General features: G+C 50.6%; 1 protein-coding gene across 4 annotated transcripts; it reads left to right on the forward strand.

Annotated features, from left to right (window-relative positions):
• Nucleotides 1–160: 160 nt before the first annotated feature.
• Nucleotides 161–20,727, forward strand: IL9R (interleukin 9 receptor). 4 transcript variants are annotated; one of them, XM_060647903.3, is made up of 10 exons: nucleotides 161–6,725; nucleotides 6,756–8,796; nucleotides 9,105–9,216; nucleotides 9,347–9,525; nucleotides 10,038–10,183; nucleotides 10,580–10,787; nucleotides 11,283–11,388; nucleotides 12,430–12,514; nucleotides 14,052–16,560; nucleotides 16,805–20,727. In XM_060647903.3, the coding sequence occupies exons 2-9, from the start codon at nucleotides 8,379–8,381 to the stop codon at nucleotides 14,550–14,552; spliced, it is 1,755 nt and encodes a 584-aa protein (XP_060503886.1). In that variant the 5' UTR covers nucleotides 161–6,725; nucleotides 6,756–8,378; the 3' UTR covers nucleotides 14,553–16,560; nucleotides 16,805–20,727. The 4 variants fall into 4 exon arrangements, with proteins under 4 accessions (XP_060503886.1, XP_060503883.3, XP_060503884.3 ...); XM_060647900.3 differs by having other exon boundaries at nucleotides 161–4,951; nucleotides 8,668–8,796; XM_060647901.3 differs by having other exon boundaries at nucleotides 161–4,951; nucleotides 8,668–8,796; nucleotides 10,583–10,787.
• Nucleotides 20,728–23,542: the final 2,815 nt, after the last annotated feature.

Raw genomic sequence — 23,542 nt, forward strand, 5'->3', positions numbered from 1 at the left:
AAACCGTGATCATGACCTTGAGCCAAAATTAAGAGTTGGATGTTCAACTGAGTCACCCAGGCACCCCTTCCAAATCTCTTGATAATAAAGTCTCACTTGTGAAATCATGAGCTATAAATTTATGCCTCTAAGACAGATTTGTACTTTTTTTGAGGAAGTGATTAAGCTTTAAGTTTGACATGATGGTTTTCTTTTTGCCATGACACATAGGCCAGGTCCTGAGCCCATCGTCTCTGGTTAGATTCTAAAACAGCTTGTTCTGTTTATAACGTGGGTTTATAACGTGGGTGGTACCTTTAGTGTCTCCTACGTATGCCATCAGTTTTATTTCCTCAGATCTTCTCTGTGTGTTTGCTGTCGGGTCAGTGGTGAATATCGTGTGCTCCGATGTTAGCCTGCATGTCCGCTTAGCTGGGAGACCTCAGTCAAATCGCTGAACCTCTGCCTTTATTTTGTCATGTGCAAAATGGTGGTAATGATTGTCAATTTCAGGGGTTTACAGACTCTTTCTGTAAAGGGCCAGATAGTAAATACACTTTATGGGGCAGGAATCAAAATCTAGGAAAAGAAACTTCCGTAACTTTTTTATAGACTAAATTCAAAATGTAACCGTAGTAATTGTGTACAGCATTTTATGATGCTGGTCTACTGATGAAAAGAATGGGTATCATTTTGCTTGACTGGGGTTCAAAGGTAGCGTTTCTTGTCATCAAAGTAGATTACAAATATGCATCTGGTAAAGCTGGTTAAGTGCCTGAGAGCAAATGAAGTTAACTGTTGATGTTACCAGTAGATTGAATAGAGTCAATACTGATGAGAGACACAGTTTCCACAAAGGATTTGCCGTATTACGTTTTAGCAGGTTCTAATCCGTGTTCTACTGAATTAGTGTTTTCTCAACTTTGAAAATATTCGTGTTTGCAGTTGTTGGGCTGTTCCACAGACCATGCATACAGGCTAATTCTTCAGTTGCTTCTCAGCTCTGTGCTGAGGCATTGACTCGTGGAAGAAACAGTTGAGCAGAATCAGTAACATCTGTGGATTCATCATGATTCAAGGAAAATTACTTCAAATCATTTTCCTCATTAAAAATTTTTTTTTTTAAGTTCATTGATTTTGAGAGAGAGCGTGCGAGCGGGAGAGGGGCAGAGAGGGAGGGAGGGAGAGAATCCCAAGCAGGCCCCGTGCTGCCAGTGTCAGGCCCCATGTGGGGCTCGATCTCATGATGGTGAGATCCTGACCCAAGCCGAGATCAAAAGTCCGATGTTTGACTGAGCTACCTTGGTGCCCCTCATTTACCTCATTTTTGTTTGACTATTGCTGTTGCTTTCAGTGTCCTTAGGTTTTAGAACAGCTGTTTTCCAAAACGCCTATAGTCTTAAATTCATTTTCTCTGGACCTGACTTCTTCAGCTGCTGCAATTAAAGGCAAGTCATTGTCAGAAAATGGTTTTCCTGGCTTGGTTAACAAATGAGGCATTAAGTAATTTAATATGGTTGCTTCATTTTTTTATTTAGTTTTTTTGAAGAAACTCTGTGGTGTATGGAGAATAGTGCCAGTGACTTAGTGCTTAGGCTGATAATGTTGACCGGCTGAGGTGTCATTGCATCATAAACAGCCCTTTGCCATCCAATTGATGATGAAATAATCTACACTGTGCCTTGAAAATGTGACATTCAGCGTCCACTTTTCTTGTTTTGTAATGATGGAGATGCACTGCTACTAGGTTAAGGAAAAAAAAGAATATATAGGGCTGCTTCATATTTAGGACTCTGACTAATCCTAGTGATTTTCCAGAACTCTCCTTGGCTCCCTCCTATCATCCAAGAAGGGCACTGTGTTGACTTTGACTGATGTCCTCTCTTACCTGTTTTCCTAGTACTTTGCGCTGTTACGATGCATTCTTTTTATTTAAGTTACTGTGTTTGGGGCACCTGGATGACTCAGTTGGCTGAGTGTCTGATTCTTGATTTCAGCTGAGGTCATGATCCCAGGGTCATGGGATTGAGCCCCAAGTCAGGCTCCATGCCAGCGTGGACAGTGCTTAAGATTCTCTCTCTCCCTCTGCCCCTCTCCCCTGCTCATGAACTTGCATTCTCTCTCGAAAATAAAGTAAGTAAATAATAGATAGATAGATAGATAGATAGATAAGAATAATAATACAAAACGAGAGGGGCGTTTGGGTGGCTCAGTCGGTTAAGCGTCTGACTTCTGCTCAGGTCATGATCTCACGGTTTGTGAGTTTGAGCCCCGCGTCAGACTCTGTGCTGACAGCTCAGAGCCTGGAGCTTGCTCCGGATTCTGTGTCTCCCTCTCTCTCTGCCCTTCCCCTGCTCGTGCTGTGTCTCTCTCTCTCAAAAACAAATGTCATAAAAAAAAAATGAGATACTGTATTTTTCTCATATACTTTCCTTGTGGTTCTTTTTTATAGTGTGTGTCTCTCCTCCCATATTTCCTTTTTATCCGTTGGAACCATATTTTCCTTTACATCTTCGAGCATAGTTAGAGTAGCTGCTTTAAAACCTGTGCTGTTTCCAACAACTTAGTCCTGGGAGTCTGTGTGCATTGATTACCTTTCTTCTTAAGTGTGGATCACGTAATTCTGTTCTTATGTCTAATGCTCTTGGATTCATCTTGGAAATTATGAATGATATAGACCATAGATACCAGATTCTGTTATGTTTCTCTGGAGAGTGTTGATTTTTTAATTTGTATATAAAGCAGAGCGTAAACTTTTGTGTCTCTGAGGTAGGCAGCCGCTGAAACTTCTGTTCAGGTTGTTTAACCTTAGCTGGGCTGTTTAGAGTTGGCCTGTATACATACAGTTCGGAGGGTCATCCAGAGATTTTGGTATAGTGTATATATGTCTGTCTGTCTGTACGTATGTAGAGTTTAGATGTAGAATTTGGTGCTCTCCTCTCTAGCTTTTTTTCCTTCCAGGATTTCCTCCCTTTCCAGCTTTTGTGGTCTCTACCTTAGGGGTCATGGTGTGGATGGTGTGGTCTGCTGGACTTAAGGTAGCAAATCCTAGTTTCAACAAGGTGAGAGAGGGACCCTGACAGAGAGAAGGAAGCTCTCTTTCTAAGGATACTAGAGAAGCTTCAGTCAATATACACATACGTGCTTGTCGTAGGGAAGATGGGCGCCAAGCTGATTAAATTTTAAAGTGGAAAGATGTATGATTTATGTTTCTGGCCGTTCCTGAGGTGTTGTGTGAGCTGGAGCCTTTGAGTTCATCTCTCTGTGGGTCCTGGTGTCCTCAGACCCCAGAGCTGTGGCTCTGGGGTATCTGAAACTTGCCCAAGATGTTTGGATGCACAGAGCACACACATGCACGTTGAACTGTGACCTTATTTGGTACCCCAAGGAGCACAGACCCGATAAGTAAATGAAAAGATGCATATCTTCACTAATAATCAGTGAAGTGTAAATGAAAGCAACCCTGAGGTATCTTTGCCTATCAGACAGGCAAAGATTTAAAAGATTGATAATGTACACGGCTGGCGGCTGGCGACAGGCATTCTTACATTTCTGTTGTGAGTAGAAGTTGGTATGTTTTTGGAATGTCACTTGGCAGGGTCAGTATTTTTAAATGCTGAACCTAAGACCCCACAGTTCCACCTCTAGCATTATTATTTTTTTTTTTTTTAGTGTTCATTTATTTTTGAGAGAGAGAGAGAGAGAGAGAGAGAGAGAGAGAGAATGAACGGGGGAAGGGTAGAGAGAGAGGGAGACAACAGAATCCAAAGCGAGCTCCAGGCTCTGGGCTGTCAGCACAGAGCCTGACGTGACGTTTGAACCCACACACCGTGAGATCATGACCTGAGCTGAAGTCAGACGCTTAACCAATTGAGCCACCCAGGCACCCCTTACCTCTAGCAATGATTTGTATAGAAGTACTCATTCTGATGAGTTAAGGTCCATGCCCAGACTTGTTCACTGCCTTGTTTAAAGTTGCATATGTGCACTGGAAATTAATATAATGGTATGTATCTCAAGAAATAAAAAACATATAGGCAGCAATCCACAGGTCCGTCAGCGGGATTATTGAGCCATGGCATGTGCTACCCTTAAAGGCATATGAAAGGTTTTTATGTGCTGACCTAGAAGGATGTTGAGAATAGCCAGAGGAACAAAGAGGCTGCAAAGCTCAGCACAGTATGAATCCATTAAAAATGTCCTGGGTGGCTCAGTCGGTTAAGCATCCATTTTGGCTCGGGTCATGATCTCTCAGTTCGTGGGTTCGAGCCCCGTGTCGGGCTTTGTGCTGACAGCTCAGAGCCTGGAGCCTGCTTCGGATTCTGTGTCTCCCTCTCTCTCTGCCCCTCCCCTGCTCACGCTCTCTCTTTCTCTCTCTCTCTCTCTCTCTCTCTCTCAAAAATAAATAAACATTGAAAATAAAAAATCTTTAAAAATGTCCATTTGTTTGAGCTTCAGCTTTGTCTGGAAGGACTTGTGCCTAACGTCTCGCAGAGGCTCCCTCTGGGGTGAAATAAAGGGGAGTCTTGTTTTTACTTTTCTTTTGTATCATTTGTTTTTCTTTAACTGAGAAGACATTAATTTTGTGTTTAACATTCTCTCCAGCGGTGTTTCTTGGGAGGAATGCAGCAGACACTCCACCGATCAAAGGTCGAATCACCAAAGCCTACCTTTGGTGTCATGGGGAAAGAAGGATCATCCCACCTTCTAGTTCCCGGGTTTATGATTAGTGGTAGCAGTTGTCTCTCAACCCCACTTGGGACAGCTGCTCTGATCTGCATCGTGGTTTCAGATGTGGGCGGCCTGTGTCAGCCTGCCGTGGGAGGCTCACGTCACTGCTCACTGCAGTTATATCCTGAATCAGGCAGAGAGACTTCGCTGCAAACGCAGGAGCGGTCACCTCCAGGTCTGGAGGTTGGTGGGTGGGGGGCCCTCCGACTTGCCATGGGACCCAGCAGATGCATCTGGGAAGGTGAGTCTGTGATTTGGACTTCTCTACACTCAAGTCAGCATGAGTGGATGGCAGAGAGTGGCAGACAGCAGGCCATCCCTGGGCCCTGGGAGGAGCCTGTGGATGGACTTTGAAGTGGTTGGGAGCGTCGCCCTAGTTTTACCTCCTCGGGTGTCCTGGTCTTGGATGTCTCCAAGAGACAGCATGTTGGCAGTATTTGCTGAAGAATGACAGCTATCACTACCTGGCCTGAGTACCATTGGGCAGAGGGAAGGATCTGAGTTTGTCACGTTGAGTTTTAGGTATGGAAGACTTTGCTTCCTCAATAACAGCGAGGGGTGGTTCTGGGGCCAGATGGTCTGAGATTGCGATGGCCATGAGTGGAGATGAAGACCAGGCCCTGCGGCTGGCAAAACCTCTTCAAACCCCCATGCCCTTGGGGGGCCTTCGGGCAGAAGAGAAGCCAGGGTCTTGGGATCGCCCCTTTGGAGCTATGGGTGGCAGCACGTGAGGGTGGGGTTCCAGAAGGAGGATCAACTCTGCCAAGCAGAAGAAGGGGAGATGAGGATCTGTGCTCAAGTAACATCCAGAGTCCTGCTCCCGGGGGCCCAAAGCATCAACACCATTTAAAGGCAAGGTCAGTGTCTGTAGGGAGATTCGGGATGCATTTCTTATCCTGTTGGGGCTAGGTGCAGGGGGCACAACATGAATCAGACAGTGTCTCACCCTGGAAGAGCCTTGTGTAAAGAGGCAGCTTAGCAGGGAGCTTTGCTGACAGGGCCGCAAAGGTGCTATGAGGGAGTCTCTGGGCAGAGGAGGTCAGTTAACACGTGCAGGAAGAGAAGGTGCATCGTTTTTCTCCATTTAACCCCCAGGCCCCCCACAGAGAACTGTATCGACACCCTTATTCTGAGCTGCTCCCACAGCACTACCTGCTACCCTGCTTCTGTCATGAGCTGACTGGCTTTGCTCTGTCACGTCTGGTCCGGCCAGAGAGACCCTAGGGAGCTTGGGGAGTGCTTCATGAAGGAAGGGGCATGTGATACGGAAGGAGGTCGGGCAGAGGAGACAGTGTGAGGTGTATTAGACCAGCGGGAGACCTAGAGTGAGTTCCATTTAAAAAAATATATAGTCTGGGAGCCCGGATGGCTCAGTTGGTTAAGCATCTGACTGTTGGTTTTATCTCAGGTAATGATCTCACAGTTGGTACACGGAGCCCCATGTTGGGGCCTGTACTGGGTGTGGAGTCTGCTCGGGATTCTCTCTCTCGCTCCCTCCCTCTGCCCCTCCCTCGCTCGCTCACGTGCTCTCTCGCTCGCTCTCTCTCTGCCCCCTCCCTCCCCCCAAATAAATAAATAAGTAAACTTAAAAAAATAAAAACAGAGACTGTTTAAGAGGGGACACCAAGGGGATGCGGCAATCTGCGTGAAGCCATCTTGGAGGATGGTCTGCAGGCACCCTCATCTGGCAGGGATTCCTCTGGCATCAGGTGAGTGCTCAGGGTGTGAGGGCCAGGGAAGGTGAGGGTCTGAGTCTGTCTGGAAACCTTTCCCTGCAGCATGCTTCCTCGTGGCAGTGTGTGAAGGTTCTGATGCAGGAGTCCAGCTATGAGGCAGCCCTTAACTTTGTGGCGGGCCAGGAAGCCAGGCCAGGAAATCTGGGAGGCCCTAGTGGGCCGACCTCACGGACTTGACCCTGAGGAGGGTCATGGAGGAGATGCGTCCTGAGAAGGGACCAGAGTGCTTGTGGGCTGAAGGCGGTGGCCGCAGACCTGACGGGGGAGGGGCAGGGCTGGGTGCCGGCGTCAGCCGCGCTCCCTGGCAAGACTGTCGCGAGGGAGAGACACTGGCTTCCCTCCTGCTGCTCTGACAGCCATCCTGTGAGATGGTCCGGGGTTGTCTGAGCTGTGATTAGATCTCCCTCGTGTCATCCCAGTGCCTGTTCCAGGACCACGGAGTATGCGGACGGGGGTTTCTACACTGCCCGGCCCAGTTTCTGTTTGTCAAGGACGTGGGTAGCCCAGAGGAGACAGAGGCCAGTGGTGCCCGGGCTTTCGTGGCAACCGGCTGGACACGTGCTAAGAGCAGAGGTGCCAGGTGCCAGGTGTGGGGCGGCACGCCACCCTGCCCAGCTCACTTTGTAGAGACAGAAGCCTTCTCTGTGGGAAGAGTTCTCAGAGGAGAAGCAGGGACCATCCCCCCAGGTGGCCCTGCATAGGTCTCCGCTGCTCCCACAGGGTGGGTCCTGGCCCCGGTAGCTCTCAGCTGTCCCTGCTCCGGGGCCTGTTGGGCTTGGAGCCACCCCACCCTGTGCTCTCGAACCATCTGGGATGGTCTGGCCCAGCTGGCCCAATTCTGCATAGACGGAGGGCTCCTTCCACTGGGGCCTGGGTTAGCTCTTCAGCTTGAAGTGGCTGCTGTGCCTCAGGCCCCCCGACCTGATGCTCGCTCTGATCCTGTCACTACACACCCTGGCCACGGGCTGTTGTCCGGCTGCTCCCCCGTCTCCACCCAATCGCTGTGCAGGAGGGGACAGACGCTGGGGGGGGGGGGGGCGGGTAAACTCGCTGCAGCCTCCCGTGCTGTGGCTGGTGCTGCTAGGTGACGCTGCTTGCTAGGAAAGGGTGCAGTCTTCCTGAGCATGGGTCTTAACAGGGGTCAGTCCTGTGGGTACATGGCTGGGCTGCTGGGGTGTTGGGGTGGTGTCTGCCCCCCTGCGTGTGTGCAGGCTCCTCGAAGGTTTACGTGCTGTGGTCTGTGCTGCTTTTTTGCCTCCTTATCACCCATCAGGCTTGCATAACCAGGCTGGCCCTGCTTCCTGCTTAGGAACTATCAGCGCACCATCTGGAGCTACAAATAGGGTGATAGGAAGTCAACAGCCTCCCAGCACCCAGGCACTTGTGAACACCCAGTCCCTCCGCCTCCAGCTTACCCCTGGTCCCCCCAGGGATCCTGTTGCTCAGGCTGGCACTCCTCTCTTGGGGTGCTCTCCTTCGCAGGACCGGCACCTTCTAAACAGGGATGCGATCGACAGAGCTTGGGGAGTGCGGTTTTGTTGCAAGGACACGCCACTGCGATCCTCCTACCTGATCCCGGGCCAGAACATTGGGATGGGTCTTTGTTTAAGGAGACAGGATGTGTAGACGTTGGCTGTGTGACCCTGGGCAAGGCATTTCCCCTCCTTGGGACTCAGCTTGCTTGTCTGTGTGTAGGGACGGTCTTTCTACCTCACAGGGCTGCTGTGGGAACTCAAGCGTATGAGGCAAGCTACGCAGTCGGCACAAAGTTACCCTTACCCTGCCTTCCTTGCACGACAGGACCTGGGCCCAGCAACAGGGGGCTGTATTGGCAGAGGATGCCTGTCCCAGAGAAGAAACGTGTAGGCAGACTCAGACACATAGCTGGTTCAGAGTCCAGAACCCACCAGAAGATCTGGGTTGGAGGGCACCATGCTATATGCTGTAGCCACGAATCTTTGGTCTGGCCAATGTATCTTTCTGAGCTTCAGTTTCTTATGGGAGCAGCTCAGGCAGTGGTGTCCAATCCCTGTCATGGGACACGGTGAGGGTATTGGTAGTGACCCACTCAGAGCTGTCAGTGAGGAGCACACTCCAGAGGGAGTGGACCTCATGGGGAGCATGCCTCACAGGGGGAGCCCTCACGGTGAGCACCTATCAGGGGGGTTCTCTCCACAGAGAGCAGCCCTCATGGTGACTGTCCCCAGGGGGGTGCTCTCAGCCCAGTTCCTTGCAGGATGGACCTTGGAGACTGAGGCCCTGATGCGGGAGTTGAGTACCTGGCTCCTGATCTGCACGTGCATCAGCCCTTGGGTTGGCTTGGGAGTCTCCATCCACGGGGAAGGAGGAGGTGAGGGCTGGGCACTGGTGTCTGTGTGAGGCCAGGGGGTGGAGGGCTTGGGGGGCAGGGCTGTCATCTGTCTCACTCCACAGCGAAGGCTTTGGCTCGAACTGTGCTTGGGGCTGTCCTCCAGGGACCAACCTGGACTTCATTCCCACCCATGCACCATGGGTCAGAGCTCATCACCTCCCAGCCCTGCCCTTGATGCATTGTCTTGGGATCATTCTCAGGGGACTGCCCTGTCAGAGTGTCAGCTGCTAGGTACTAATCCTGCCCTGAAGCAGCCGTCGTGAGCTCCCAAACGTCACTGTTCCCAGGGCTCGGGGCTGGATCTTTCATCTGCCTCAACAACAACATCCTAAGGATCGACTGCCACTGGTCTGCTGTAGAGCTGGGTCAGGGCCCCAGTCCCTGGCTCCTCTTTACCAGGTGAGGCTGGAGGGCCAGGCCCACCTGGGCAGGGGCCAGGGGCCAGTGGTGAGAATGGGTCCCCATGATAGCAGCAGTAGGGGCTGGGCTGGTGCAGTGGCCCCTTGGTGGCGACATATACCCTTTCCAGCAACCACGCCGTGGGCAGCAGTCACAGATGTGTCTTCCGGGCCAGCGAGTGCACTCTGGTGCTGCCACCTGAGGAGGTGCTTGTGCCTTCTGACAACTTCACCATCACTTTCCACCGTTACGTCTCTGGGAAGGAGCAGGTCAGCCTGGTGGACCCACAGTACCTGCCCCGGAGACATGGTGAGGCCTGGGGTAGGGTGCTCTGGTGGGGAACATCCTGGCTTCAGGGGGATTGGGGGCAGGGTCCCATTGCCCTTAACCTCCATGGCTCAGTGGGTGCTCTCTGTCCCTGCTAAGAGATACCCAGGGCTATGAGCGAGCAGGGCCCCTGGGAGGGAGGGGCCCACTGGTTAGTGGAGAGGTAGGGTTCAGGAGGAGGACGAAGACTCAGGGCCGTAAGTTGGGGCAAGGGTACGACTTGAGTCACTTGAAATACACTTCAGTCACAGTAGGAAGAAGTCCGGTAAGACCCTGGGAAGCTTATGGCTGCAGGGGCCGTAGGAACTCACTGTCATCTCGTCCCACCTGAGGCCTCACTGGGAGACAGCAGCGGGGAGGAGATGGAGACCTGCCTCCCAGTGAGGCCCCTTGTCTGGAAGGGCCTTGACCATTCCCTGCCCCCAGCATTTTTCAGACCCCCGGTGCTGGGCATGCTGACACGCACACCCTCACGTGGCCTCATTCTGTTTCAGTGAAGCTGGACCCTCCCTCTGATTTGCAGAGCAATGTCAGCTCTGACTACTGTGTCCTGACCTGGAGCGTCAGTCCTGCTTTGGAGCCTCTGATCTCCATGCTCAGCTATGAGCTGGCCTTCAAGAGGCAGGGGGAGACCTGGGAGGTAACGCTGGGCTGACTACTCCAGGGGCCTCTGTCTTCTGGGAGCCGCAGCCAAGGGCCACTCGGGAGATGTCAACTTGGAATAATGAGGAGGGGAGGTGGCCAGAGTCAGGGGTGTGACTGTGCACATGTGCATTTGTATGTGAGTGTACCTGTGTGTACGTGAATATGTGTCTTTATATGAGTGATGAGCACCGGGTATGCCTATATATATGAGTGTGTGAGTGTAGTGAGCGTGTTTGTGTGTGCAAGCGCACATGGGGGTAGATGAGTGTCAGTGTGTGTACATGTGCCTGCGTGTGTGCCTGTGTGTGCGGTTGTGTGTGTGCATGTGTGTTCTTGAGGGCTGATGGACCCTGTCACCCTCAGCAAATGACAACTGTTCTCTACCCCACAGCAGGCCCAGCACAGGGATCACATTTTTGGGGTGACCTGGCTCAGGCTTGAAGCCGTCGAGTTGGACCCTGGTTCCAGCTACGAGGCCAGGCTGCGCGTCCAGATGGCCTCACCGGAGGATGACCTGGCGGAGGAACAGCACTATGCGGGCCAGTGGAGTGACTGGAGCCAGCCCGTGTGCTTTCCCTCTCCCCAGACCTCTGCCCGAGGTGGGGGTCTCCCTCCCAGAGCGCCTCCCTTCCCATGTTTGTCACACCCTCCCACCTTTTCACCCCCCCTGGAACTTCCTCCCTGAGGCAGTTGTACCCCGGTTGACCCACCTTCCCCTGGAAATCTGAGATTTTTAACTTGCCAAGCATTGGGCTTCTTGGAAAGTATAGTTATTGTCTGTCACTGGGAGTGAGTGTGGCCCACCAGGCCTATGCTTCTGGCTCTGGAGGCTGGACATGGTCTCATCTCCCTAGGAAGGGCTGGGCTGGGCCGTTACCTGCTAGGAAGGGTGGCTGACACTGATGACCTTGCGGATGGAGGAGGTGAGACCCAGGGGTAGGTGATTCATTAGCAGGCATGACGCAAACCTCTGTGGCCTATGAGAAAATTTCCACTGTGGCCCGGGGCACTCCCAGGGGTGCTTTGCCATGTGGACTGGAAGGAACATCCTGGTGCCAAGGAGGCTCACGACCCTGGGCCCTTCCTACCCACAGGCCCCCTGTTGTCACCTCGGGGGCAGCCTGACGGCACCCTTGTCGCTGTACCTGTCTTTCTGCTACTGACCAGCCTGACCTGCCTCCTGTTCAAGCTTTCACCCAGGTCGGTAGCCAAGGTGTGTGTGTGTGTGTGTGTGTGTGTGTGTGTGTGTGTGTGTGCGCGCGCACGCGTGTGTGCATGAATGTGTTCATGTGACTCTGGGTGAGTTTCCGTGTGCATGTCAATGTGTGTGCATGTGAGTCAGTATGTCTGTGTGTAGGTGTGTGGTAGGTGGGGCATCTCGGGCCAAACCTCTGGCCCTGGATGGGGTGGGGGGTTTTTAACCCTCTGCGCTGGACCTGTGGGGGAGTTCCTCAGTTGCCAGGTGAGGAAGCGGGTGCTTGGTGGGGCTGTGAAGGCCAGGCTCGACCTGGGAGCATAAGAAAATGCCTGAAGCGTGTGAACCTGTGTGTGACAAGATCTGGTTTATATTTTGAGAATACCTTTTGGGGGTACAAGGATATGGAGAGGACCTGCTGGGAGGCCAGTGGTGGTGTCCAGAAGGAGGAGAGAGAAGCAGAGGGGGAGCAAAGTGGAGGAAATTGCCAGGTCTTAGGAAGAGAAACCTAGGGGTCAGAGGAGGTGGGACTGGGGACTCTTGAGGTGGGGAGCTGGAGAGGCCACTTCCTCCCCTGGGAGGCTGGTGAGGCTGCTGGGGACCTGTTGTGTTGGAGCCCTGTGCCACATCCTCGTGACAGGGCCAGTGGGTCTGTTGCTCAGTGAGGAGTCAGGTGGGGTAGGAAGCTGCCCCCTGTCTGCCAGGAGCACAAGTGTGGTTCCCGAAGGTGCCAGCTCCCTCTGTGGGCTGTGGACACAAGCGGTCACCTTGTAGCCCTGAACCCACCATGACAGCTCATCCTGTAAAGGACACGTGTCTTGGTATAAGTCAGTTCTATGGGGCCCTTAGGCAGGGAGGCCACAGGGGCAAGTGTCGGGTCTTGGAGCCAACAAGAGGTAAGAATGGCAGCAGCCCAGGTGAAGCAGGGCCACCTCTGGCTGGAAGAGAGCAAAGCTCCTGCGGGGACATCATGCCTCCTGGAGCTGGGCCTCCAAGGGCCCTCCTTGGGCGTGCATAGGCCTCCAGGTGTCCTCTCTTGGCCCCAGGGTGAAGAGAAGCTTCTACCAGAACGTGCCGTCTCCAGTGGCCTTCTTCCAGTCCCTGTACAGTGTGCACAATGGGGACTTCCAGGTGCGTGCACAGCTCACGGCAGGGGTTGAGGGAGAGTCTGGGCTTGCCTACATTCTGACCCGACAAAGATGTGGACTTCTGGTGAGAGTTGGGGGCTAGCATGGGGGCCTTTGTCAGTGCTTTCAGCTTTTTTGGGTATATGTAGTCGGTTTACATTTACACGCTGTGTCTCAAATGCATCAGAACAATTAGCTTTATTCTCTGTTGTGGGTTTCTTTTCATTTCTGAGTAGCAGCCCCTGTGAGGTGTATGGTCAGTTTAAGGTGCAAACAATGGTGCTGTCTGCAGCTGCCACACGTCTCGTCCCCGCTTCTTCTCTGAAGGTTTCTGCGGGGAGGACCCGGTGCTTATACTATCCCTGGGGCCTTCGGTGGTCTATGGGCTACCGCTCTGGTGGCCACTGTGGAGTGCCTGGCCTCTCCTGTTCCCCTGGGTAGCATGCTGGCACCATGAGCACTGAGTACACTCCACACGTGTCTCTTTGTGGTGCCACGGTGAGTACTACCTGGAGGGTCGCATCAGACACCTCCCCCTCCCCCCCCAGCCCCCCACTGGCCTGGAGGCTCCTGCCCCTCGCTGGGCAGGAGGGGGGCAGGGAGCAGCCCCAGCAGGTGGTCTCAGGTTCCCCACTGTGGGTGGTGGACGGGAGGTGATGCTTCCTGGTGCCCTCGGACCTGCTCTTCCCTGATCCCCTTGCCGTTGCCGGGTTTCCCTCTGCCTAGTCCTTGTGTTTCTCAAAAGGGAGTCCAGAAAATTTAAAAAAGAAAATTAAAGAGGGAGCCCAGTTCTCAAGATTGTTGCCCAAAAGTATAACTCAAAGCTTAAAGCTGAGCGTTTTGTCCTTGGTGGAGGCCACCCCCTTTTCTCAGGCAGTGGCCATCACTGTCAAGACCCCTGGGGTGTCTGGGCACGAAGGCAGATTCCATCACCCTGGAATGTATCTTCTGGGCTGCGGGCACCCAGCCCTCCTCTGTAGACCCATGTCACCAGCCAGGGTATTTAGAACCCTCCAGTGGTGATATGGAGCCATGGGTCGGCTGTCCAGGGAGCAGGGCAGTAACAGAGGGTGAGGTATGCGTGGTCCATTTGGTGGTGATTCCTGGTCCCACATAGGAAATACTTTCCTGTAGGAGGTGGGGGCCTCCTGTGGCTCCACGGATGGGTCCAGGTCTGCTGCCCTTAGCCCAAAGGTGCTGGTTCCAACAGCATCTCAGTGTGTGTGTGATGGGGGTTCAAGAGGGGGTGCCCAGTCTCTGTAGCTGATGGAAGTGCCTAGAGCAGCGGCCAGGGGTTCTCTCTGTCCTCGACACCTGTCACCAGCACGGATTACTGAGGGTCCTGAAGAGACTCAGGGTCCTGTGCTGAGGCTGGGCTGGCACATGGAGGGTGAGACAACATGTTCCAAGCACAGTCGTTGCTTGGACTCTGGGTGGGGATGTCTGGAGAGCTTCTTGGAGGAGCAGGGGAAGCTCCTTCCAGGCAGAGTCCTGAACATGCTGCCTGAGCCCTTCCCCCCACCCCCCATGCTCTGTTCTAGACCTGGATAGGGGCCCACAGAACCGGTCTGCTGCCGAGCCAGGACTGTGTCAGTTCCCCGAGAAGAGCCTCGGAGTCTAGTGTCCAGGAGGCCATTGCGTGGCTGACCTATGGCCCGGTGGATCCCTGGCAGTCAGTGGTCCTGGAGGAAGAGGAGAAAGGCCCACGTCCTGGCCTCCCAGAGGCTGTGTTGTTAGCAGGTCGTGTGGCACAGGGAGAGCAGCCACCTGCCTACCTGCCACAGGAGGACTGGGTCCCCGGGAGCCCCACCAGGCCAGCTCTCCCACAGGCAGAGGGCAGCAGTGGTGACTACTGTGCCTTGGGCTGTCCCGGGGCGTGCCACCCCTCGACCTTCCCAGGAAACACGCAGAGCTCTGGGCCCAGCCTGGCTTTGGCCTGTGGCCTTTCCTGTGACCAGCAGAGCCTGGATGCCACGCAAGGAGGGACCTATGTGGGAGTTGGTCACAGAGAGGAGCAAGACCCCGGTGAATGTGTCGCATGAGGCCCTCAGGGCACTTTCTTTGCTCCTACCCTTTGCAGACGCTGGCTTTGATTTAGAACCCTGATGAGGCCAGCTGCATAATGTGCATCATGTGGAAAATGGACTAAAGTCTCTGAGAATGAAGCCCCTGCACAGATATCCTGTCCAGATGGAGGCCGAAAACCCCTCCTCTCTCCCCTCCCCGCAGCATCCTACCACGCAGCTCCCACTCCCGGCTCGGCTCGCCACTTCCCTCCCTGCCTTCTGGCTCCACCCTGGTCCCTCACAGAAGTGGGGGTGTTGGCTCCGCAGCCTGTTCTGCCCTCACTCCCTTAAAGGGCCAGCCGGCACCCAACAGACACAGATGAGGTGCTGTGACCGGGCGGAGTGTTGTCTTTCTGTGCCTCCCTGAGGTACCTCTGCTACTGAGATTAAAAGGGATTCAGTGGTTGTTTCAAACTGCTGCTGACTGGGAGAGGGGCCCACAGGAAGTGCAGGGGGTGGGGGTCTGTCTATTCTCGGGTTTTCTGGGGTTGGAGATGCTGACATTTTGAAGTTAGCATCCAAATGGAGACCTGTCCCTCTCTGGGTGACCGACCAGAGAGGGCACCTCTGCATGAGTCTCTGGTGTCCCCTGAGGCCTGTACAGAAAAAACAAACAAACAAACAAACAAACACTTGTGGACCCAGGCTCCCAAAGGCAAAGGCTTCCTCTGCCTCAGACAGGCATCCCCCTCCCCTCTGCGTGCCTGCGGAGGCCCCTGGGGTTTTGTGGGGAGCCTCAGCTGAGCCAGATCATGGTCAGAAGGGGTGAGGCAGGACCCAGAATGTATTTTTAGCGTGTAGAGAGAGGAGGGGTGTGGACGGAAGTGAGGTGTAGGCATGTTCAGCTCTAACCAAGGATAGAAAAAATAGCATGAATCACCCGCCCCTTGGGGAGCCCTGGCCTGGGGTATTATTATAGCAGCATCCGCGTGGCTTCTGTGGCTTCACAGGGAACCTGGGCCACCTGCATATGACGAGTGACCCCCACAGCGGGGATGCCTCTTGTGCGTGGCCGGAGACATTGTTCCTGTGAGTCACACATCTTCTCTCGGTGGCGCCCCGAGACCTGGCTTTGGGAGTGTGCAGCCTTAGAGGCTGTGTGACGGTACACGAGACACTCCTGCCCCTTCAGCCTGTGGGACTAACAGTACCTCGTAAGTGTTGCTGTGAGTTCACCCGAGCAAGCTGCCTGCATATCTTGGTGCCCAGAAAACGCGTTTCCCTTTTTTGTGACGAGATGACCCTTGGACGCTTGTGCTGTGATCCGGTTTCCAGCAGAGCAAGGTTTGAAGACCTTGGGATGAGGAAGTCGCCGAGCGCTGGGCACTGAAGGAGTCAGAGAGCAGGCGGCTGGCAGCTGGAGCCCTCACACAGCTGGTGGTTTGAGGGATTGGCCTCACGGCGTGGGCTGGGGCTCAGATGTCCAAAATTTGGCCGGCTGGGCTGCAGAGGGTCTGGAAAGCCAGGCTGAGAGCAGTGAGGGAAGGGGACTCTCCCTGGCGAGGGAGGATGCACAGTGGCTTCCCTTCCTTCCTTCCTTCCTTTCTTTCTTTCTTTCTTTCTTTCTTTCTTTCTTTCTTTCTAAAATATTTTTTATTTTTAAGTAATCTCTGCACCCAACGTAGGGCTAGAACCCATAACTCCAAGATCAAGATTCGCGTGCTCCAGAGACTGAGACAGCCAGGTGGCCCTCTTTCTTTAATTTTCAATGTGGTGAAATTCACATAATCTAAACGTAACTCTTCTAAAGTGTTCAATTCAGTGACAGTTAGTACATGCCTAATATTGCCCGACTGTCATCACTCTCAAAGGAAATCCCCTTCCTATTAAGCGGTCCCCCCACACCCCCCACACTGTGCCCTGTGCAGCTCTTTGCCTGCTTCCCGTCTCTGTGGCTTTGCCTATTCTGGACACTTTGTATAAATATAGTCATATAATATGTGACTTTCTGCACAGCCTTTTCCCTCAGCATAGTGTTTTTGAGGTTTATCCACTTTATTTTTTTTTTCCAACTTTTTTTTTTTTTTTTTTTTAATTTTTGGGACAGAGAGAGACAGAGCATGAACGGGGGAGGGGCAGAGAGAGAGGGAGACACAGAATCGGAAACAGGCTCCAGGCTCCGAGCCATCAGCCCAGAGCCCGACGCGGGGCTCGAACTCACGGACCGCGAGATCGTGACCTGGCTGAAGTCGGACGCTTAACCGACTGCGCCACCCAGGCGCCCTGAGGTTTATCCACTTTAGAGAATGGGCACCTCAGTCCTTATTGTGGCCAAGTATTACTCCATTGTGTGGGTAGACCACATGTAGTTCATTCATCCTTCTGGAGGGCATTTGGGTTGTTTCCACCCTTTCACTGTTGTGAACAGTACTGCTGTGAACATCCGTGTGCAAGTTTTTGTTCCTATACCCGTTGTCTATGTTTTTGTGTATATTTCTTGGAGTGGAATTGCTAGATCGTGTTAACTATGTTTAGACTTTTTGAGGAACCGCTGAACTGTTCTCCACAGTGACTTCAACATTTTACATCGGTAATGTGCTCCGGTTCCAGTTGCTACATATCCTCACCAACTATTGGTAGTGTCCTTTTTTTTTTTTTTTTTTTAAGTTGCTCTTCTGATGGGTACAAAGTGGTACCTCTGCATGATTTTGACTTGCATTTCCCTGATGGCTGGTGATGTTGAGTATCTTTTCATGTGTTACTTGTGTATTTTCTTTGGAGACAAGCTTGTTCAGGTCCTTTGCCTGTTTTTTAATCGGGTTGCTTGTCCCTGTGCTGTTGTAGGAGCTCTTTCTTTATTCTGGACACTAAACTCATATCAGATATTCCATTTGCAAATATTTTCTGACATTCTGCATGTTATTTGGTGCCATACACAATAGATTATTGCCTAATCCAACCCCAATAAACACATAAAATTATGCTTAACATCTTTAGACGTCAGAAAAATGAAAATGAAAACCACACTGAGTTGCCACTTCACACCCATTAGAATGGCTGTTATCTAAAAATTGGAAGCTAGTTTCGGTGAGGATGTGAAGAAGTGAAAACTGTCGTGCATTGCCGATGGAAATGAAAAATGATAGTGGTGATGGTTATTCACCATTATGAATATTCATTTAAAAATGGTGAAAATGGGCCACCCGGGTGATTCAGTCGGTTAAATACCTGACTCTTGATTTCGGCTCAGATCATGGCACTGGGCAGGGAGCCTGCTTGGGGCTCTCTCTCTCTCTCTCTCTCTCTCTCTCTCTCTCCCTCTGCCCATCGCCCTCACTCCCCCACACTCTCTCTCTCAAGATGAATAAAGAAACATTAAAAAAGTGGTGAAGGGCTCCTGGATGGCTTAGTCAGTTGAGCGTCTGACTCTTGATTTCTGCTCAGGTTGTGATCCCAGAGTCACGCCCAGAGATCGAGCCCTGTGTTGGGCTCTGAGCTTCGTGTGGAGCCTGCTTGGGATTCTCTCTCTCTCTCTCTCTCTCTCTCTCTCTCTCTCTTCCTCTGCCCCTCTCCCCCACTCACACACTCTCTCTAAAATGAAAGAAATAAGAAAAATAAATTAAAAATGGTGAAAGTGGTAAATTTTATGTCATGTATATTTTACTATGTTTAAAAATAAAAAGTAATGAAAGGAAATTTTATGTTATTTTTGTTATCACACCCTCAAAGAAATTTCCCTAAGAACTGGTCCTGAAATAGTGACACTTGTGATGGAGGAAGACCTTTGTCCCCTGGAGCGAGAAGGACTTTTCTTATGGACACTGCTACTTCAGACCAGATTTGCTCACACGCACCAAGCAGATCTCACCAAGCAGAGGCGAACGCTCCCACCTGGCCCTTCAGCACCTCTTTTCATCAACCCATTCTTCTGGTCAACTTGCCCCCAAAAGACGCTCAGTCACTGTGGTCTACCATGTCTGTAATTTTTCCTGTCCCACATGTCATACAAGTGGGATCGTAGAGTGTGTTGTTTATTCAGATTGTCTTCTGTTCCTCAGTAGCATGCATGTAAGCCTCATCCTTGTCTTGGCGTTGCTCGATAGATCATTCCTTTCTGTTGATGACTAATATTCCATTGCATGCATGCATCTCTCTTGGTTATTCACTCACCTGTTGAAAGGTATCCTGTTTTGTTAAAATATTTGGCCCTTTTGAAGAAAGATGCTGTACATAAATGCAGGCTGGTTTTTGCTTGAACATGTTTTCAGAGCACTTGTCCAGATACCCATGAATATGATTATTGGCTTATATGGTGAGACTATGTTTAGTTTGGGAAATAACTGCCAAAGTGTCTTCCAAAATGGCGGTACCAGTATACATTCCATCAGCAACGAATTCAAGTTCCTGTTGCTATCGCTATTAGTTTTTCTTCAGACCTTAGCCTCTTCTTTTTTTATTTTTTAAGTTTATTTATTTTGAGAGATTTAGAGAGCACGAGCAGGGGAGGGGCAGAGAGGGTGAGAACCAAGCAGGCTCTGCACTGTCAGAGTGGAGCCCAATGTGGGGCTCGAACTCACGAACCTCGAGACCATGACCTGAGCCAAAACCAAGAGGCCGACGCTTAACCGACTGAGACACCCAGGCGCCCCAAAACTTTAGGCACTTCTATAGATATGCAGCGCTTGCTTGTTGTTTTAACTTGCTTTTCCCTCATGACAAGTAATGTTGAGCAATATTCTGTATGCTTATTTTTCATCTGTGCATCCTTTAAAAATTTTTTATTATTGCTTTTATTTGAGACAGAGAGAAAGAGAGAGGTAGTGTGCAAGAGGTGAGGGGGAGAGGAGCAAAGGGAGAGGGAGAGAAGGAATCTTAAGCAGGCTCCATGCATAGTGTGGAGCCCAAGGCAGGGCTCCATCCCACAACCCTGAGATCATGACATGAGCTGAAATTAAGAGTTGGACGCTCAACCAACTGAGCGTCCCTCATCTGTATATCTTGTTTGCTTTGGTGTGTTTAGATCTTTACTCATATTTATGGGTTGTTGGTCATTTTTCAATTTTGGAGTTTCTTTGTATATTTTGCATAAACGTCCTTTTTTAGATGTGTTTTGCAAACATTTTCTCCCCATCTGTGGCTTTTCTTTTTGTTCTCTTTAGTGGATCTTTCACAGAGCAGATAGTTTACATTTTACTATGGTAAACATCAGCAATTTTTTCTTTCATGGACTGGCTTTTCGTGTTCTATTTAAAAACTCATCACTGGGGCGCCTGGGTGGCTCAGTCGGTTAAGCGTCCGACTTCAGCTCAGGTCATGATCTCACAGTCTGTGGGTTCGAGCCCTGCATCGGGCTCTGTGCTGACAGCTCAGAACCTGGAGCCTGCTTCCGATTCTGTGTCTCCCTCTCTCTCTGCCCCTCCCCTGCTCATGCTCTGTCTCTCTCTGTCGCAAAAATAAAAACATTAAAAAAAAAACAAACAAACTCATCACTGAATCCAAGGTTATGTAGATCTTTAATTTTCACAGGTTTGCATTTGAAAACGTGTGTGTACCATTTTTAAATGTTTATTCATTAATTTTGAGATAGAGAGAGAGAGAGAGGGAGGGAGGGAGGGAGAGAAAGAGAGAGAGAGTATGGGAGGGGGTAGAGCGAAGGTTGTGGTTCTTGGAGAGGAGCAGCACCTGGAGCATCTAATTGCAGGTGTGCTAGGGCCCGCTGCAGATGCTTGTAGGGCGGGAGCAGGTGTGCATGATGCTGGCCGCTTGGCCACCCTGGGCCTGTCCGGGGTCCTCTCTGTTCCGGTGTTGACACAGTTGGATGCACATTGAAAAGTAGGTGTGTTAGGGGCACCTGGTTGGCTAAGTCGGGTAAGTGTTGCACTTGTGATTTCGGCTGAGGTCAGGATCTCATGGTTCCTGAGCTTGAGCCCTTGCTCAAGCCCAGGCTCTGGGCTGACATCACAGAGCCTGCCCGGGAATCTCTCTTTCCCTCTCTTTCTGCCCCTCCCCTGCTTACGTGCTCTCTCTTTCAAAATAAAGAAACTTTAAAAAAAACCCCACGTTATTTAAGTTTAAATACATAATTTATACCAAAACTGAATTAAAATTATTAACTTTTAAAAATTAAAAATTTCTGGCTTTAATGGAAGTAAACTCATCAATCACTTTATTTTCCTTTTGTTGGGAAACTCACAGTTGAATTGGCAGCACATTTGTGTAAACATACATAAAATGTTTATTTTGAGGGGCGCCTGGGTGGCGCAGTCGGTTAAGCGTCCGACTTCAGCCAGGTCACGATCTCGCGGTCTGTGAGTTCGAGCCCCGCGTCAGGCATCTGGGCTGATGGCTCGGAGCCTGGAGCCTGTTTCCGATTCTGTGTCTCCCTCTCTCTGCCCCTCCCCCGTTCATGCTCTGTCTCTCTCTGTCCCAAAAATAAATAAAAAAATGTTGAAAAAAAAAAATTAAAAAAAAAAAAATGTTTATTTTGAGTCCCCGGGGCCCCTGGGTGGCTCAGTCGGTTGGGCGTCCGACTTCGGCTCAGGTCACAATCTCACAGTCCGTGAGTTCGAGCCCCGCATCGGGCTCTGTGCTGACAGCTCAGAGCCTGGAGCCTGCTTCGGATTCTGTGTCTCCCTCTCTCTCTGACCCTCCCCCGTTCATACTCTGTCTCTGTCTCAAAGATAAATAAGCATTAAAAAAAAAATTAAAATGTTTATTTTGGAATCACTGGCATCCTACATTAGATGAACTATGAAAATATGTCAATAGTGTATTTATTATTATATTTATGTCTTTAATATTAAAATCAGAATTTGTTAAAGGTTGGTTAACACTCAGGTGTTTACTATGAGCCCATCGGTTCCTAGGGAATTTTCCAGTGGGAGATGTCTAAACGTTACTGTGATCTTTGCTCATTCATCCGTTTTATGTTTCATTATTTCAAAGTCCATTTTGTTAATGTGCATTTGTAATTGGAAATCACCCATTTCTTCCAGTCTTTCAGTTTTCTCTCTTTTGATTTTTTTGAAAATGCATTTATTTATATTGATAATGCATGTGACAGAGAGAGAGAGAGAGAGAGAGCATGAGCTGGGGAGGAGCAGAAAGGGAGAGGGAGAGCGAGGGAACCCAATCAGGCTCTGTGCTGACAGTGCAGAGCTCCACACTGGGCTTGATCCCATGAACCATGAGATCATGACCTGAGCTGACATCAAGAGTTGGATGCTCAACTGATTGTGCCAGCCAGGCACCCCGCTGTCTTATTTGACCTTTAATTTCTATTCTCTTTCTGGTTCTTTTCAGAATTGTTACAGTTAATGAGCCAATATTGATATTATTTATTATTATTGTTATGCCCAGAAGTCGTGATCCCCAAAGACCACTAGGGAGCCGAGTCCGATGCAAAAGCAAAAGAGCCTTTATTCGAGCTAGCTCGAGCTCAATCCCCTACCTGCACTGACGCGTGAGATACCAGGGAGAGAGAGTGAGTTTCAAAAGGACAAAGGTTTTATTGGTGCCTAGGGGCAGTTGGTGAGGTAATGGCTGTGGCCTCAGCCGATTGGCTGGGGAAGGGTCCAAGTCCTGTTAGGCAGGTGAGGGGGGGGTTACTCAAGGGGAGGAGGTGTGGTCAAGGTGAAGGACACAGAACAAGATGGAGTCGGCCGGTGTAGGCCCCCCCCCCCATTTCAATTATTTTTTAGAGACAGAGAGAGCGAGCATGGGCAGGGGATAGTGGGGGGGTGGGGGTGGGGGGGTGGAGGGGGCAGAGAGAGAGAGAGAGAGAGAGAGAGAGAGAGAATATCTTAGTGGACCCCACGCTCAGTGCAGAGCCCAATATGGGGCTCGATCTCACAACCCTGGGATCACAACCTGAGCCAAAATCAAAAGTTGGGTGCCTAATGGACTGAGCCACCCAGGTGCCCCTTGGTATCTTATGATTAACTGAAGCCTAGATTGTATCTAGTTTCTTTCTGTTCTACCTTCAGTGCTTTAGGATCCCATGCAGGTTTCAGTGACCTTGACAGTGTTGAGGAGGAATGGTCAGGTGTTTTGTAGAGTTAGTTCCACCTCTGTGATGGATGGCTGAGTGTCTACATCAAGCAATTGGAATTCTTGTACATTGCTTTCTACTAATTACAAAAAGAAATGTATGTAATAAGTTCTTTTTACCAGTGTGGACACCTGAGTAGTTAATGTAGTGTTTGGTTTTATTCCAGCAGTAGGGTGTTTGGTTGATCAGTTTATTCCTGTTGTGGCTCTATCTGTTGCCCTCTGTTTCCACTGACATAATTTCAACTTGGGTGGGATTTTTATTATCGGCATTCACTTCCTTTCTGATACTTCAGGGTTATCCCGGCTCCTGTATTCATTGTCTCAGCCCTTAGTGCCAGATATCTCTTCTAAGAGCCCCTTTTTATAGAGAATGGCACAAAAAACTTATACACTGTGGGAACTCAATCTGTTCAGTTGACAATGCCAGGAAATATATGTATGTATTCCAGCTTATGTCTACACATGTAATTTAAAATATTTTGTGTATAATAAAGAAAGGAATCCTTCCTTAAAATGGAGCCAGGAAGCCCGAAGGGGGAGCTCTCACACACGGAACATCAGTTGGGATACAACTATAATAGGAAGATAGGATTTAGTAGGCAGAGAGGGAAAGGTTACAACCTGAGGTCCCTGGGTGGGAAAAACACATGTTTTGGAACGATGCTGGGAGCGTCTGACTACAGGAAACTCCTTTGGGTGTAAGGTTCTTGTTAAGAATGTAACAGACCCCACCTACTCCTCTTCAGGTTTCCCTCAGAAATTTGACAAAAGGCCTAACTAGAAATAAGTAGTAGACCATAAAACCTATTACCCACAAGGAATGCTGGGGCCATAGACCACCCCTCATACAATGGAAATGAACCAATCAAAAAGGAATGACTGGGCATTTAGAGTTACCTAGCCAATAAGGGTAGAACCTGAGAAAAAACAAGAGAGAAGGAACAAGGGAGAAGACAAGGAGGGGCCAACCAAAC

This window comes from Panthera onca, chromosome E3, assembly GCF_046562875.1.
Source record: "Panthera onca isolate mPanOnc1 chromosome E3, mPanOnc1 haplotype 2, whole genome shotgun sequence".
NCBI lineage: Eukaryota > Metazoa > Chordata > Mammalia > Carnivora > Felidae > Panthera > Panthera onca.

What these genes read in the sequence shown, in the direction of transcription:
- IL9R (XM_060647900.3), top strand. Translation starts at nt 4,603, where the DNA reads ATGCAGCAGACACTCCACCGATCAAAGGTCGAATCACCAAAGCCTACC. An exon ending in GGCAGGGGGAGACCTGGGAG is followed by an intron (nt 10,184 to 10,579) that starts GTAACGCTGGGC and finishes TCTACCCCACAG; the next exon opens with CAGGCCCAGCACAGGGATCA. An exon ending in TGCACAATGGGGACTTCCAG is followed by an intron (nt 12,515 to 14,051) that starts GTGCGTGCACAG and finishes GCTCTGTTCTAG; the next exon opens with ACCTGGATAGGGGCCCACAG.